The sequence below is a fragment of the Oncorhynchus keta genome, chromosome 19 (assembly GCF_023373465.1).
Source record: "Oncorhynchus keta strain PuntledgeMale-10-30-2019 chromosome 19, Oket_V2, whole genome shotgun sequence".
In the NCBI taxonomy this organism is placed as follows: Eukaryota; Metazoa; Chordata; class Actinopteri; order Salmoniformes; family Salmonidae; genus Oncorhynchus; species Oncorhynchus keta.
In genome coordinates, this window is record NC_068439.1 from 37,306,825 (window position 1) to 37,323,922 (window position 17,098).

General features: G+C 46.7%; 1 protein-coding gene across 2 annotated transcripts in view; it reads left to right on the top strand.

Annotated features, from left to right (window-relative positions):
* The window catches only part of LOC118398204 (ETS domain-containing transcription factor ERF-like), a 28,894-nt gene extending 16,887 nt beyond the window's left edge, over nucleotides 1-12,007 (top strand). For both annotated transcript variants that reach the window (XM_052470445.1, XM_035793306.2), the window contains exons 2-5: nucleotides 4,420-4,654; nucleotides 6,431-6,543; nucleotides 7,520-8,403; nucleotides 8,513-12,007. In XM_052470445.1, the coding sequence (XP_052326405.1) occupies nucleotides 4,623-4,654; nucleotides 6,431-6,543; nucleotides 7,520-8,403; nucleotides 8,513-9,079 (1,596 nt within the window). In that variant the 5' untranslated portion in view covers nucleotides 4,420-4,622 and the 3' untranslated portion in view covers nucleotides 9,080-12,007. The remainder of the gene's footprint in view (nucleotides 1-4,419; nucleotides 4,655-6,430; nucleotides 6,544-7,519; nucleotides 8,404-8,512) is intronic.
* The last annotated feature ends 5,091 nt before the right edge of the window (nucleotides 12,008-17,098 follow it).

Sequence of the window (17,098 nt, forward strand, 5' to 3'; positions counted from 1 at the left end):
TGTCACCGGCAGGTTCTATCCAAACAGTGCCCTCCCTTCCTCTCTCCTGTCTCTCTGTTTTCATTTGGTGGTGGTGCGGGCACGTGTACCGTTCTGGCTTTTTTTTTTTTTGGAGCTTAGGCCTCGGAGGTGTCGGTTCAGGCGGAGAATAAGAAGACAAATCATCAGGTGTCATGATTCATTTCTTTCCTACCATCTTGAGTGTTTACATTGAGATTTTGTAGCAACCCTAACGCAGCATGTTGCATCCATTTGTCTTGGTCTTCTTGCAATTTGTACATTACTCACGCTCTCACTGTGTACTCCGAGTAGACTGATTTTAAAAAGGCTTAGATTCGGTGGACTGATAACGTGCATACCATTTTGAGGTAGACTGATTCAATAGAATGGCCCGCCCTGCTCATTCACAATTTGGTGATTACATAATTGTGTCATTCGCTCCCCCTCGCTCATCAACTCACCCATTCTCCTCCTTTCTCATTCATCATACTTCATTTATTTAATCTGTTGTGAAATAATTTTCGGTGTAGTTCAGGTTTTAGACCACTATCAGGGTGATTATCAGCTGGGCAGGCATCTTCAACTCTCTGGAGGAGAGGAGCAGGCCCTACTGTCGGGTAAAGGAGGGCAAAGGGAAAACCATTCACAAAATGACATTCCCTCCTAAAACTGGTTACCTTCAATTATGTTTGTGATATTAAGATTCTAAAAACAATGGTGTGTCATATAGACTTATTTTAGGAAAAGTCAAGGACAGAGTGGGGCATGACTTTAAAAATGGCAGTTATACTTTAAAAACCCTTTATTTTATTTTATTCGTGAGCAATCCAAATGACTGTTTTAGCGATTCTAGTGTTAAGGGTCAAGCCTGGTCAAACAATTCCTACTCAGATCTTCAAATTGGTTGAGCTTTACCAAATACTTTTATAGTGAATTATGAGTGCTGTTTTAGTTGCTAATAATATACGCACAAATCAAGTTATTATGGAGATCAACACAACTCCATTTCCTAACCTCAGGTCTTCAAGACTAGTATTTAGGATGTCTGTCCCAGGGATCTATTGCTGAGGGTGGAGACTGAGCAGAGCCTGCACAGGCGTGCTCTTAAACACTGGCTCAGAGTCCTCCCCGCATGAGGCGAGACCTGCACTCATACTCGACAGTCCTCACATAGCAGGGAAATTGACGCAAACACGCACTCTGTCTAACCATCTAGGGCTGATTTTAATCACAGCTTGCACTGCACGGAACTCCCCGAGACGCGTCTGGTTTCTGTCTGGGCACAGTTGGCCCCGGCGCATCTCGGGATCCATTACACCGTCGCAGTCCGGCCCCACATCGGTCCGACCACCGTTGCATTCTAACTCGCGTTCATCTCTGCGGCTTCGACATTGACGATTGTTGACGTGAAGATGACGATCGCATATCAAGAGTTTCTTTACTCTTCTCATCTCCTTATACCCCCCCCTCCTACATGTTAATTTGCTTTTCTTCTGTCTCATTCCTGTTTTTATTAAGCCACCCCCTTCTCTCACTTTTAATACTTGGACCTATCTGGCTTTAGGGCTCCTGAGTGGCACAGTGGTCTAAGGCACTGCATCTAAGGCGTCACTACAGACCCTGGTTCGATTCTAGGCTGTATCACAACCGGCCGCGATTGGGAGTCCCATAGGGCAGCGCACAATTGGCCCGGTGTCGTCTGGGTTAGGGTTTGGCCGGGGGCAGGCCGTCATTGTAAATAAGAATTTGTTCTTGACTGACCTGCCTAGTTAAATAAAATCACGAGTTGGTGTTGATGGCCATGTCTTTAGGATCGGGAACTATTAGCCCTTATGCGAGCATGAGTCAATGTTAGCATCCACTTTTTAGCATCAAGCATCTTTTGTGCTTGTTTTTTTGACAGTGTTCGCCCTCTCGCAATAACAGTGCACCATGGCATGTCCCTGTTGAAAGCCAATGGAGTGTAGTCCAGTGACTACGCTCTACTCACATGGAGAACAAGTCCATTCGCCCCCGTGCCCTCACCTACCCATCTCTGTGGCCAGACAGCCATCACTAGCAAACGGAGGCCAGCCAACCTTTTTCCTGAAGTTAAATATAGAGCCAGGAAAGAATAGGAGGAAGGGAGGGAAAAGGGGGAATTGATGGCGGGAACAGGGTGAGAAAGAGACGGAGCCCCTGGTCTCAGAGCAGTTGGCGTACAATGCACACCTGTTATTAAAGCTACTATTATAAACACATGACATCAGAGGGACGTTTTTTAAATAAAAATAGCTGTATTGAAAGCCTTGTATGAAAATGGTTCTCGTGTGAAGATCCTGTGTGTTCTGCTGGAAGGGAAATTCAGGTTCCCCGAATAATAGGCTCTCTTGTGGTTGTCCTAAAAATACACTTTCTGTCACTACTCCTTCCGTTCTTTCCCTTAAAGACCCAGGGAGAATGGTTGGACAACTAACTGTGCCTTCTTACTGACCTCACACGCTTGATGTTCGTTGGGTCATTATGGCTGACTGACTGACTGTCGTCCCAGGTATCAGCACACCACACGCGTGTGTTATTATGGTGCCGAGCTATGAGCGTGTTTATCTGTGTGTTATTCCTATCATAGTTACTGTCACCCGCAGGACCAGCAGCAGTCCCACCAGGACCACTTGTAGTTAGCGCAACAGAGCAGAAAACAGGCTTGTAATAGCTGTGTGTTTTGTTTTCTCTTTTTTTTCTTCACTCCTCTGTCTAGATAGGAGCAGCATTGTGAGTGTTGGAGATTTGTTGTATGTGACGGACACCGGTGGATGTCTGTGTCGTTTTCCCAAGGCAGCCGGCTAATGGACAGCGGAACAGTGAACTTTCATCAGTGAAACCACAGATGACAAGATGTTCTCTTTTTTTTTTATCCTTTGACGCCTCTTCCCTGGCCCCTCTCGCCCAATTTCTCTCTCACCCCCCCCCCCACCTACTTTCTGGGGAAAAAATTAGGAACCTTTTAATTGAATTACAGTTTTTTTTGTTCGGTGTGTTTATTTATAGAGCTAAAATACCCTGTTGCTAGGTGATGGTGTCAGAGGGAGCGAAGAAAAGAAAGGGATGGCAGCGCGGAGGGGAAAGGCGTACTCCATGTGAAAGCTGAATGACAAACAAGAACAGGCCATGAGTCAGCACTGACGCACGCTCAGTGGGCATTGCTGCTGTTCGTGTGTGTGAGCACTCTGCGCCCACTTTTACCTTTTCTGTACATGTGTGTTTGTTCAATTTGCTCACTTGCTTTCATGTTCTCTGTTCCTGCTGGACTTTACATGTGCGTTGGCACCAGCTTGCCAGCATCTGCCCAACTGGTACAGATGCTGAAGTGGCGCCATTGATCTGGGCCCTTATCGTCTACGATGTGGGAATGATATGCGTATGCTTTATGGGCTGCGACACACCGGATGGCCATCAGAAACCATTCATCGTTTAGTCATTTCAGACGAGACGATTGAAGTAGTTCAATGGTTTAGCCTATTCGATTGCTCGGAATGAGTCGCGTGTCATAGGCTTTTAACTGGGTGACTTGCAAAATCGATTCTACCTTCATGATTTCAACGTGTCGGCTTACAAAGAGGTTTAGTGACAATGGGCATCAGTCATTCTGGTGCAGCAGCATTTGAACTGGAATGAAGATGTAAAGTTACAAATGTGGACTTTGGCCCAACAGGTGGTTCAATGGGACAGTGTCTGCATTGCGGACTGTGTTCTTGTGTGTTTTTATCGATGCGTTTACTCTAGTGTTTTAGATATGTCCTAATGTTTTCCTATGACAACATAAATATGTCTGGTATGCACTCCGTAGGGCGTTTTATGTGTTGTATTGTGCCCATATGTTTCTATGAGAGATTTTCTCGGCCTGGTTGCTAGAGCACATTTAGTCCTAAGGAGGTGTCTGTGTGTGTGTGTGTGTGTGGTGTCTCTGCTAGTCTGCCTGGCCTTGCGTTGAAGGGGTGTTGCGTCTTTAAGGACAACCTACCTCGCTAAAACACATTCACTCTCACTGCTCTCACATGTTCTGTGTCTAATGCTCGTTCTATCTTTTATTTTGTCTTCGTACTCAAGGCTGATATACGACGAACATGAAACTGATATGAAAGCGCCAGGTCCAATCCCTGTACAGCTTTGATTTCAAACTCAAAACAAGTTTACCCCAAAAACCAACACTCCTTTGCTTTTATACACTGATCCCAGCACAGCTCTGTAAGACCCTTTCATCCAAAGTGACTTAGTCAGTAATTTTCTTGTGACCCGCCACATGGAGAGTCAACCCTTTGTCGACTCTCCACCCGCCTTTTCCCTGTTGCCTCTGCTGTTCTCAGCCCCATGTTCCACCACCCCCAGCATATGAGCACTACGCCTCCATCTAACCCCTTGTCTCCTTCTCCCCGTCAACAGGGTTCGCCTTCCCCGACTGGGCCTACAAGCCCGAGTCGAGCCCCGGCTCGCGACAGATCCAGCTGTGGTGCTTCATCCTGGAGCTGCTGCGGAAGGAGGAGTACCATGAAGTCATCGCCTGGCAGGGCGACTACGGAGAGTTTGTCATCAAGGACCCCGAAGAGGTGGCCCGACTGTGGGGCGCCCGCAAGTGCAAACCTCAGATGAACTACGACAAGCTGAGCAGGGCGCTTCGGTAAGAAACGGGAACAACTGTCACTACGACGTAGGGGTTCTGGGTATTGTAGGATGGAAGGAAGTGAACAAATCTCTCTTGCAAAATAGGTTTTTATTTCAGTGTGAGAAACCTGTGTAAATACAGGTTGAGTGGTATTTTGTTCTTAGACCAGGAGTGGGGTAAATCTGTATTCAGGGCTGCAGTGTGCTTAAACTTCTGCTTCTGCTCTAACACACCCAACTCATCTCTCTCCATTTGAAGACCGCTTTTAGCTGATTTAAGTTGGGCCGGAATAACGAGAGCTCTGGAGTGGCTCCCTCCTCGTTACTCTTTCAATGAGAGTGGGAGGAGAGCGCAGGAGCAAGCGGGAGCGCGGCTCATCGCGACTTGTTGATCTCCGACGTCCGTCAAGGTCCCTCGTTTTAATGTGACCGCTCATTTAGATGACGTTTGTCTTTTTAGAAACCCACACACCTGCAGAGCACGTGGGAAGAGGAGAGCTTTTATTTAGTCCTCTGTACTCACTCCCTCACTCAATTTCACACATCTCTGGCTATCACACACACACACACACACACTTAGCAGCCAGCGCTGGACACATACCAGCTTGTCAGCATCACCTTCAAGTCGTAGGTTGGTGTGGGTCAGCTAGTGCTCATCCTACCAACGGCTCGTCACTGCTGCTTTCTCTGCCAGTCCTCCTCCATCCCATCTGCGCCTTGTGGGTTTGTTTCTATAGTAAACTAGTCTCCTCGACCGGGCGGACCCTAACCTCTGGTACTATTGTTCCGTCGTAAAACTCTTCAATGAAAGTAGTTTTCCATTCTGAAGTAATTGAAAGACTGCAATGTTCTTTCCTCATTAGGGTTCAGGCTTTGATTCGGGGACGACGAGCTCCGTTTGTGTTCAAAATGTGGTGCTTTAAAGCTGTGGCATTCAGGCAGTAGTAACGTTAGCCCTTTGTGCTTTGTTTGAAGTGAGTTCAAATGTTCTTCAAAGCACCGCAGCCCATGTGTGAGCTTGTGTGTCCCCGCATGTTTCGCCTAGCTCTCTCTGTCTCTCTGTCTCTCTGTCTGTCTCTGTCAACTCCAGAGTGTGTGCTTGTGTTGGCGCTCGTGTGGTACTTCCTGCCCCCCCCACGTGTTCGAGTCCTCTCTTTCTGCGCCTGTGAACATTATGTTCCAGTCCAAACCTCCCGTCTCCACTTCACATCGTCTATATCAAAGCAAGCACCAGGCAGCCCTCCACTATCACTGCCATTTAGCATGTGTGTAGGTGGGAGCCCACTCTAGTCATAATTTTGGAGTCGCAGCAATCGGGAGGAGGCCCTTCATTCATCGAGTCAGTGCGGACACTGAGTGAGAGGATCGGCAATGAAAAGGCTAGAACTAGCTGCCTTTTGGTTCAGCAGCCACTGTAGTGCACTCAGTCTCTGAGGACTTCCTCCCACTCAGTGCAACAGGAGTTCTTCAAGACCTGAATCAGTTTCCCAGTGTGTTTATTTAACCGTCGTTTGTAAATGTTTGTCTCATTGAGGTAAAACGCATCTTGCAAGAGAGGCGTAGTATACTACACTGTCTACTCATTACGTTTCATATTGAGGCATGGTTGGTTACGGCACATAATGAGACCCTTAGATAAACAACTACACAGTGATGGATACTGCACGTTTTTGGGGGGTTTCCTGTGTATTGCACTCAGTAATGCTGGAAAGTATGTAATTGAATGTATTTAATCCTTATTTAAACATGTAAATTGAACAAAGGGTTAGTAACCATGCAACCCCCCCCACAGATATTACTACAACAAGAGAATCCTCCACAAGACCAAAGGGAAGAGGTTCACCTACAAGTTCAACTTCAACAAGCTGGTGCTGGTCAACTACCCCTTCATCGACATGGGCTCTGGTCAGTACTCTGTCTCTAGTCTGGTTAAAAATCCATCAGCGACTATCACTGGCACAGAGTGATCCGAGACATCAACATTGTTAGCAGTTTGAGCATAGCTGAATACGTTGTGCGCGTCCGTCGTTTGGAAGCATTTCCATAAAGTCCTCGTGTTATTTACAGAGATTTTTTTATTTCATTTGTATGCATCTGTCCAATTACAAACGTTTCAAAGACTACGCTAATGCAGACCTGAGAGCTTAACCCATAGTAGCGCCATTTTGTAATGGAAACCGCTACACCGACTGACTGGTAATGGCGAGGGCTAAATGCTAAAACACGAATCCATCCCCATCGGGTTTATGTAGTGCAGCGAGGATTGCATCTGTGTTTTATCCGCTTCATACCAAGTGTTTTCCCTTAAATCCCCTCCAGCGGTAATCACAACCACCACAGTGTAAATACGGCACACTTGAATTCTGATACCATGTGGCATAACTGCTGCGTGATGTTTTTATTATACTCCATATGTGATGTGGTTCCGGGGTTTTGACATGTGTTTTGATATAACGGACACACACACACACACACACACACACCCATGCCTCTCCGACGTTAACTCACTCAGCGGTTTTAGGGAAATGGAGCAACCTGATCCATGTTTGTGATGGCAAAAAATAACTTTCCAATATTTAATTTTGGCACGGGCGAGGATGCCAAGAATTTATTGTGTGCCACAATTTGGCATGGAAGCGTCGGAAAGTGGAATGTAACACGTGGCCAGTGTGAGCTGTGTGTTTCTCGGTATACAGTGACTTTTCCTCTCACTCACCTGCTTCTTCTTACTTGGTTTCACTTTCAGTCACTCATCCTTCTGTCACCTAGTGCCTCTCACTTGTTTTTCCTCTTCTGTTTTCCTCGTCTCTCTTTCTCTTATTTTACTCTCTGATTACCTCAGTTTCATTCCTACCCTCTAACTCACTCGTCGTCTCTCCAGGTAGGGGAGTCCCCCAGAGCGCCCCTCCCGTGCCGACTGGGGGCAGCCACTTCCGCTTTCCCCCCTCCACCCCGTCCGATGTGCTCTCCCCCAGTGAGGACCTGCGCAGCCCGGGCATGTTCAGCAGCGTGGCCCGCCGCCTGGGACGCGGCTCTGTCTCCGACTGCAGCGATGGCACCTCCACCAACTCTGAGCTGGAGGAAGGCGTGGGGGGTGAAGATCGAGGCGGCACGGGCCCTGAACGGGCATTCCGTGGCCTCCTCCACCCCCGCCTCTCCCACGACTCGCTGTTTCGCGCCTACGGAGGCCCTGGTGGGCTAGGCCGCCCCCCGCCCGGCCACAGGGTCCATGGTGACCCCATGTCCCCGTTCCCTGTGTCCCCCCTGCCGGGCCCTGGGGGCCTCCTGGGCCCCACCCTGTCTCCGGCCCTTTCCATGACCCCTGGCTCCCACCTGCCTTATACCCCGTCCCCCTCCCTCAGCCCCATGCTGGGCTCCCACTTCTCCTTCAACCCGGACGACATGAAGCGCTACCTGCAGGCCCACCACCAGAGTGTCTACAACTACCACCTCAGCCCCAGAGCCTTCTTCCACTACCCCAACATCGTGGTCCCCCAGCCCCACAGGCCCTCTGCCGCCCCTGACAAGCCCATGACAGCCCACCACCATGCCCCGCCCATGCCTCACTCCCATTCGTTGCACCACCACCAAGGGGAGGAGCAGCACCCCTCGCCCTTCAAGTTCAAGCTGCAGCCGCCTCCGCTGGGGCGTAAACAGAAGGACGGCTCCACCTCCTCTACCGGGGGCTCCTCCTCTAGCCTAGGCTCCTACGCTGCCTCAGGACTACTCTCTAACTCCTCCTCCTCAGTGGGCCCAAAAATCAAGGTGAGCCAATTCCTAACCAGAATCAAGATTAGCCTGACGAACCACCAGTTTGTTAATGTAAAAAGAGATGTTCTCAACAATGACTCATCTGTTGTCTCTTATTGACTAGGTGGAGCCCGTCTCCGACGTTGAGTCCGATGAGGAGGTGGAGGTGACCGACATCAGCGAGGAGGACGAGCTGCTTGATGATGATGAGGGAGACGTCTTCACCCCCCCTCATCCCACCAACGGAACCGCCCCTACTGCCATCACCAACGGCAACCTGGGCGCCATCGTCGAGGACGACCTGGACGAGGACGTGTTCAAGACCCCCGCCGCCCCTCCCATGGGCCCTCTAACCCCCTCCCTGTTGGCCCTGAAGCGCGAGCCAGGCCAAGGCCCTCCCATCAGCCCTGGCGGCACCCTCTGCATCCCCCTGAAGCTGCGCTTCAAACGGCGCTGGAGCGAGGACCAGAAGATGGAGGCCGATGGCGAGCGCGACGAGGCCGAGGACAAGAAAGTGCGGGCAGAGAAACAGGTGGAGCCAGCAAGGAGGGAGTCAGAGAATGGGGAGGGGCCAAGGAGAAGCCTGTCCCTGAGTCTGCGCGCTCCTCCCCCTCCGGCCCAGCGCAGGGCCAGCTCCGAGTTGCAGAGAGCCACAGCCCAGCTGTCTCTGGAGAGCCATGGAGCTTGCTGAGGCAGGGATACGCACAAACCGTGGACACGCATACACACAATCACATGCCCGTACCTACATACACATTCACTCATATAACCAAGCATGCACATAGAAACAAGTGCCTGGGCAAAAAGCTTTTTTTACTCCCATTTGCAACACATGAAACCCAGAACATTAACAAACAGCTCAGCATTCTGTGACTGAGACACTAAGGGATGGTCATAGACACAAATTAATACTGACACCCCCTCTAAACGAAAGACCCCCTGGGCCTAAATCCAGGATCCATCCCTTAGACCTGTACACTGCCTTTAGGTGCCTCCCATCTCGCCTCAACATCTCCCAGTAACACCCATAGCTCCTTTTGCATTTCAGAGATGCATCAACACAGATGGGAAAGAATCCCCCCCACCCCTTATCTTCAACAGACTTGAAAAGAGATTACAGAAGTGCCTGTCTTCACATACAATGGTTTACAAAGCAAAGGAAAGCGAGGGGCCTCGTACCAACTCTTGTCAACTATTCCATCACCTTTGACTGGGAAGGGAGCTCAGGAGTCATAACGAAGAGACTTCCCTGTCCATATCTGTCTAATCACAGGGACTGACTTAGAGACTTAGGACTGAATTTGTGTCTGAGTCAGCGCTCTCTCTTTGACCATCGTCCCCCATCGACTTGAGCGTAGGGACAAAAAACAAAATGGCGTGCATCCAAGCCTTAATGGACAGCTCGTGCACTGGGCAGGGTCCAAAAAGGGGAGCAGCAAAAACCCTTCAAGTTGGGGCCCTACATGTTAGGGGCCATTAATGTGGAGACCCTACATGACTTTTGCACAATCTTATAAGGAGAGTGAAATGAGGAGATTGGTAATTTGTCCGCTTGGAATGGTGTTGAAAGAGTATTTTAGAGGTCTCCTCCGTTCCCCTGGTTTGAGCTGCTTCTTTCTCCCATAGAGAGCGCCTCAAAAAAGGACAGTATTTGGGAAGACGCGGTGCACGGAGGGTTAGAAGTACCTCTGTATATACAATGTTCTTGAACTGAAACGAATATATTTTTTTCTCACTCCCCAAAAAAGTATACAGTGAAATGAATACGAGTACCTAGGTGAGCTCATGCAAAGCCTTTTAGTGACATTTTTAACTTTTTAAAATTCCATTTTATTTTCTGTATTTTACAAATACGCAGCCCATTTTTTTGAACAAACAAGACAAATTGAGATTGTGCTTTTTTTAAAGCTGACAGGCGACTATACGTGAATTACCCTGGCCAAATAATGTACACACTTACACACTATAGAAGCCTCAAGCATACCGTACTGCCACTTTGCCTTTTTTTATACCAAGAAACAGAATCTGAATGACTAAAACCAATACTACACATATTTTATTGGAATATATTAAATACAAATGTTATAATTCAAAAAATGATAATTTGATATGAATCAGGAAATGCAAGAAATGCTATTTTTAATGATAACTCTGTCGGATATATATATATATATATATATATATATATATATATATATAGCCTCTCCTCACCTTGCCTCTTGACAGTGGAGCTGAATTGGAAAGGGTTCATGTGCAAGAGCAATCGGAACACATATAATATTTATAATGTAAAAACAAGTGTTCTGTTTGGGGGGGCTTGAAGATTGGTGGGTGAAAAGTGAAACTTTTTAAGATTTTGGGGTCACCTTTTCTGGCCATCACTAAAGAACAGACATGCTTGTCTTGCCCCCGAACCCCAACTTTAAGACCAGGATCCCACCCCCTCTCAGCAACCCAAACTCTCCTGGAAACACAAGGACAGGGCACCTTTGTTGGCTATTGAACCCACCGTTTGTCTGGACTTGGCCGTTGTCTTGGACCATGAACTATACTAGGAGAATGCATCAGTAACACTCCGCCACCTGAATATGTACATGTTTGAGGTAGACCTGGTCTGCTGAGAGGTCTGTAATGTGGGTTAACCTAGAGTAAATGGAAGGTGACATCACTAGCGACATGATCCCCCACCCCCGTACTAGTCTCTCTGGGTTGGAAGACTCTTAACCAAAGAAACAACCCTCGCCCATGCAGGATATGACATCACAAAACCTCAGAGAGGGACTTCCCGTAATCTGAGAAGACGCTCTGCGGGTGCCGTCTAGGGTCCCTCCGGCCTTTGTAACTCAACAAGAGCCGGGCCCCAAAAAAAAGACTCGCTCAAGAGTATGTTCATAGCACTAGTATGGTGTAAGTGGGTGTCTGTATGCAGATTTTGGTGTTGCCGTTAGCCACCCAGTACAGTCTTTTGTCCTGCCTTGCATTGTAACTGACAGCTGCCTTGTTGCTTCAAAAGAAAATCATCTAAAAATGTTCCCACTTTTCCCTCTCGTCATTGCTGTTTATTATTTGTCCCTCATGATTATTTACTGTCATTGTTGTTATTATTATTAACATGATTTACTATTTGATTATTTTGTACCCCTCTGGGCCTACCTCTTTTCCATGGCTATTTGAATCCTTCGTGTTTTGTATTTTATATTTTCAGTATGTATTTTATATTTTCAGTATGTATTTTCCAGACAACGACAACTCCTCCATCTTACTATTAGCTGAACTAAAATAGTAGTTTTAACTTCAACTGAGCTAGTTGTATTTGTAATTATGGACACATGGAAAAGAGGAGCTCACATAATCCTATCACATTACCTTTGTTTTGAAATATATTTTTTGGTCTTTGTGTATATAGATGATTCTTTTTTTTTGTGGGGGGGGGACTCTGTAAGAAATACATTCTATTGCTTTGACATTGTATTATTTGAATGGTGTCGTTATCCCTCTTCTTTCACTCTTCTTTCACTCTTCTTTCACTCTTCTTTCACTCTCCTTTCACTCTCCTTTCACTCTCCTTTCACTCTCCTTTCACTCTCCTTTCACTCTCCTTTCACTCTCCTTTCACTCTCCTTTCACTCTTCTTTCACTCTTCTTTCACTCTCCTTTCAGTGGTTACTTAACAGTCAAACAGAGAGGACTCTATACCATGAGGCAACATGTATACCTTCTGTTTCTCTTGTATTTTTCCCCTCATTTGTAATTAAATTGTAATCAGGGTTAATTAAAACAGGTAAAAATGGACAAGTGTCTTTCTTTGTATTTAAAAAAAAAAATCTATGAGCTACACATGAGTTTTATTATATTCATTACAGGCGCTTCAGGGTAATGCCTTTCGACCTCGCCCTGCTTAGCTGTACTATATTTGTGAGCAGGTTTTCTTTCACCTTGACACGTTTTACTGCCGCACTGTTGTGAATGTGTTAGTCACAGAGACACGTCAACCTTTTGATTCAAAATGGTATTCTAAGGTTTCACCTTGGTTAACAATTACCCAGTGCCCTTTTAAGGTCTGTGCAGATGTAACTTTTTATGAACTTTTTATGAACCATAGGAAACTGAAGTGTAGCAGACACATTCTCCAAGTTCAACAATGACAATATTTACACTTTTCTCCTGAACAGCTCACAAAATGCCATCTAGCAAATGACTCTTGACCGCCAATGCGAAGTGTCCTTGAACATGGAATGTAGCTATTGTAATAGAAATGCTCATGCAGTAGGAATTGTGTGTGTTCCTAACGGTTTGTTTAAATCCCTTAGAATAACCCCACACCATCTGTCTTGGGTGTCATTGTACATCTAACTCCATTTAAGATTCCGCTCCCCCTTGATTGTGACGTTTTCAAACCCATCCATAAATAAAATAGCTCTCGCACTTGTAAGCTAGTAAATATAACGACCAACTAACTCTTGTTGTTGAAGGCCAGTGAACATCACGACCAACCAAACTTTCATAACAGAGAAGTAAGCTGCACTGAAAGATGTAGTAACTGTCCTAGGAATTTCCAATGGCCTTAACTTGGAGACTGCCCCCCTCTACTGGTCATTTATGGTAATGCTTTGAGATTAGTTCAATTAGTGTGTTATGTCCATGTTTAACCAGTAATCTCCACGGGAGACGAAGTCAAGCAAAAAAAGAAAAGTCAATTTTTCAGGACCCTGACTTTCAAAGATCATTTGTAAAAATCCAAATAACCTCTTCTTTGTAAAGGGTATAAACACCGTTTCCCATGCTTGTTCAATGAACCATAAACAATTACTGAACATGCACCTGTGGAACGGTCGTTAAGACACGGCTTACAGACGGTAGGCAATTAAGGTCACAGCTATGAGAACTTAGGACACTAAAGAGGCCTTTCTACTGACTCTGAAAAACACCAAAAGAAACATGCCCTGGGTCCCTGCTCATCTGCGTGAACATGTCTTAGGAAGGAGGCATGAGGAGTGCAGATGTGGCCGGGGCAATAAATTGCAATGTCTGTACTGTGGGACGCCTAAGACAGCGAGCGCTACAGGGAGACCGGACGGACCGCTGATCATCCTGGCAGTGGCAGACCATGTGTAACGACGCCTGCACAGGATTGGAACATCTGAACATCACACCTGTGGGACAGGTACAGTATGGCAACAACTGCCCGAGTTACACCAGGAACGCACAATCCCTCCATCAGTGCTCAGACTGTCCGCAATAGGCTGAGAGAGGCTGAACTGAGGGCTTGTAGGCCTGTTGTAAGGCAGGTCCTCATCAGACATCACTGTCAACAACGTTGCCTATGGGCACAAATTCACCATTGCTGGACCAGACAGGACTGGCAAACAATGCTCTTCACTGACGAGTCACATTTTTTTTCTCACCAGGGGTGATGGTCGGGTTCGCGTTTATCGTCAAAGGAATGAGTGTTACACCGAGGCCTGTATGCTGGAGCGGGATCGAGGTGGAGGGTCCATCATGGTTTTGGGCGGTGTGTCACAGCATCATCTGACTGAGCTTGTCATTGCAGACATCCTCCTCCCTCATGTGGTACCCTTCCTTCCAGGCTCATCCTGACATGCCTCCAGCATGACAATGCCACTAGCCATACTGCTTGTTCTGTGTGTGATTTCCTGCAAGACAGGAATGTCAGTGTTCTAGCCATGGCCAGCTAAGAGCCCAGATCTCAATCCCATGTAGCATGTCTGGGATCGGGGGTTGAGGGCTAGGGCCATTCCCTCCCAGAAATGTCCGGGAACTTGCAGGTGCCTTGGTGGAAGAGTGTGGTAACATTTCACAGCAAGAACTGGCAAATCTGGTGCAGTCCATAAGGAGGAGATGCACTGCAGTACTTAATTCAGCTTGTGGCCACACCAGATACTGACTAATACTTTTGATTTTGACCCCCCTTTGAATAATGTGTCCCTGAACAATTTCTGTTAGTCACATGTCTGTGGAACTTGTTCAGTTTTTCTGTTTCTGTTGAATCGTGTGTTCATACAAATATTTACACATGTTAAGTTAGCTGAAAAGAAACACAGTTGACAGTGAGAGGACATTTGTTTTTACATTTTAAGGACACAGAATATTTTACCATAGTTATCTTTTGTTTGTTTTTATTCCCCTCTTCAAGCTCGGTTCAACCCCTCCCATCTATCTTTGAACACCATCCAGGTGGTTTGATTTCTATTTGCCATATATTTCTCAACTGTGCGGTGATTTTTCACAAAAGTTCTGAACCTTTCTATTCTTGTAGATTCTACAGATTGTAAATTAAATGGACTTGGCAGGGAGTCTGGGGGTCCTCCCATTTTTAGGGGCATCCGAAGAACATTTCCTGCATGTTTACACAATCTAATATGACCCATGGCCCTTCCAGCCAGTTTATATGTATTTATTTCACCTTTATTTATCCAGGTAGGCCAGTTTAGAACAAGTTCTCATTTACAACCTCGACCTGGCAAATCTCTTTAGAACAATAATAAAATAATAATAATATAATAATATATGCCATTTAGCTGACGCTTTTATCCAAAGCGACTTACAGTCATGTGTGCATACATTCTACGTATGGGTGGTCCCGGGAATCGAACCCACTACCCTGGCGTTACAAGCGCCATGCTCTACCAACTGAGCCACAGAAGGACCAGAAGAACAACAAAAAGTAAGAAATAAGAAAAAATCCCCAGTCATCAAGCTAGGTAAGAGATGATTAAATATGTTTAAGTGATTGCTAAGACTGAACTAGATCCATGGTAATTGATTGTCTTTAAGACATACTCTATATCAAATTTCAGCCAGACCGCCCAGCCAACACGAGCAGCCTACTCCCACCAGTCTAGTCAATAACTGAACTCTTTCCCCACCACAACTTCCTTCCCATCTTGTTTTTATGTCTTAAGGGAAAGCACACATACACCTACACATTAACACACAGGAACAGTACATCCGTCATATAATTCATATCATAGGTCTGTCGAGCGCTCTTTACTTGCACATAATATAGCTGGGTCACCCTATCCTACACCTAGGGATCCACAGCCCTGTAGCGCCCCAACACACCCCACACCACTTTAGGATCTTAGTGAAACATTCATTATTGGTTTCAGGTGTGTTAGGGCAAGGCCTGAGTGACCACAGTACGGCACGCCCCCAGGGCCAGGACTGAGCAGCCCAGCAGCTAGAGATTGCCCATATAAGGATCTCCCCTGATGTGGGCATGTTTTCAATACAGACTCCTTTTGTCATGCAGTATTCCATATAAGGATCTAATGTGCACCATGACAGTGAAGCCTGTAAAGTTAGAGATGTTTATTACTGACTGTGTCTGTGTGAAAAGTGGGAAATTCGCTAGGGAAACTGACAGATCAATAAAGTTATATTGCCATATGTGATGGCGCCGACAGAGATTGTCGCCTCGCTTCACGTTCTTAGGAAACTATGCAGTATTTCGTTTTTTTAATGTATTATTTCTTACACTGTTACCCCAGGAAATCTTAAGTCTTATTACATACAGCCGGGAAGAACTATTGGATATTAGAGCAACCTCAACATACCAACATCACGACCAGGAATAGGGTTTTCCCGAAGCGGATCCTCTGTTTGGACCACCACACAGGACATTGGATCGGATCCCAGTTGGCGACCCAAAACAATGGCACCGTAGAGGGGGCAGACGGAGCGCTCTTCTGGTCAGGCTCCGTAGACCGGCTCACCGCTCCCGAGTGTACTACTCGCCAATGTCCAGTCTCTTGACAACAAGGTAGACGAAATTCGAGCAAGGGTTGCCTTCCAGAGAGACATCAGAGATTGTAACATTCTCTGTTTCACGGAAACATGGCTCACTCGGGAGCACCCGTTCTCAGGTCTGTTCAACGCTGGTCCGACCAATCTGATTCCACGATTCAATATTGCTTCGATCACGTGGACTGGGATATGTTCCAGATAGCCTCAGACAACAACATTTATGTATACGCTGATTCGGTGAGTGAGTTTATTAGTAAGTGCATCGGTGATGTTGTACCCACGGTGACTATTACAACCAGAAACCGTGGATTGATGGCAGCATTCGCGCAAAACTGAAAGCACGAACCACTGCTTTTCCAGCGACCGGAAACATGACCGAATACAAACAGTGTAGCTATTCCCTCCGCAAGGCAATCAAACAAGCTAAGCGTCAGTATAGAGACAAAGTAGTCGCAATTCAACGGCTCAGACACAAGATGTATGTGGCAGGGTCAACAGTCAAACACGAATTTCAAAAAGAAAACCATCCCTGTCGCGGACACCGATGTCTTGCTCACAGACAAACTAAACAACTTCTTTGCTCACTTTGAGGAAAATACAGTGCCACTGACACGGCCCGCTAGCAAAACCTGTGGGCTCTCCTTCCCTGCAGCCAACGTGAGTAAAACATTTAAACGTGTTAACCCTTGCAAGGCTGCCGGCCCAGACGGCATCCCTAGGCACATGCGCAGACCAGCTGGCTCATGTGTATACGGACATATTCAATCAATCCTGATCCCTGTGTGCTGTTCCCACATGCTTCAAGAGGGCCACCATTGTTCCTGTTCCCAAGAAAGCTAAGGTAACTGAGCTAAACGACTATCGCCCCGTAGCACTCACTTCCGTCATCATGAAGTGCTTTGTGAGACTAGTCAAGGATCCTATCACCTCCACCCTACCTGAC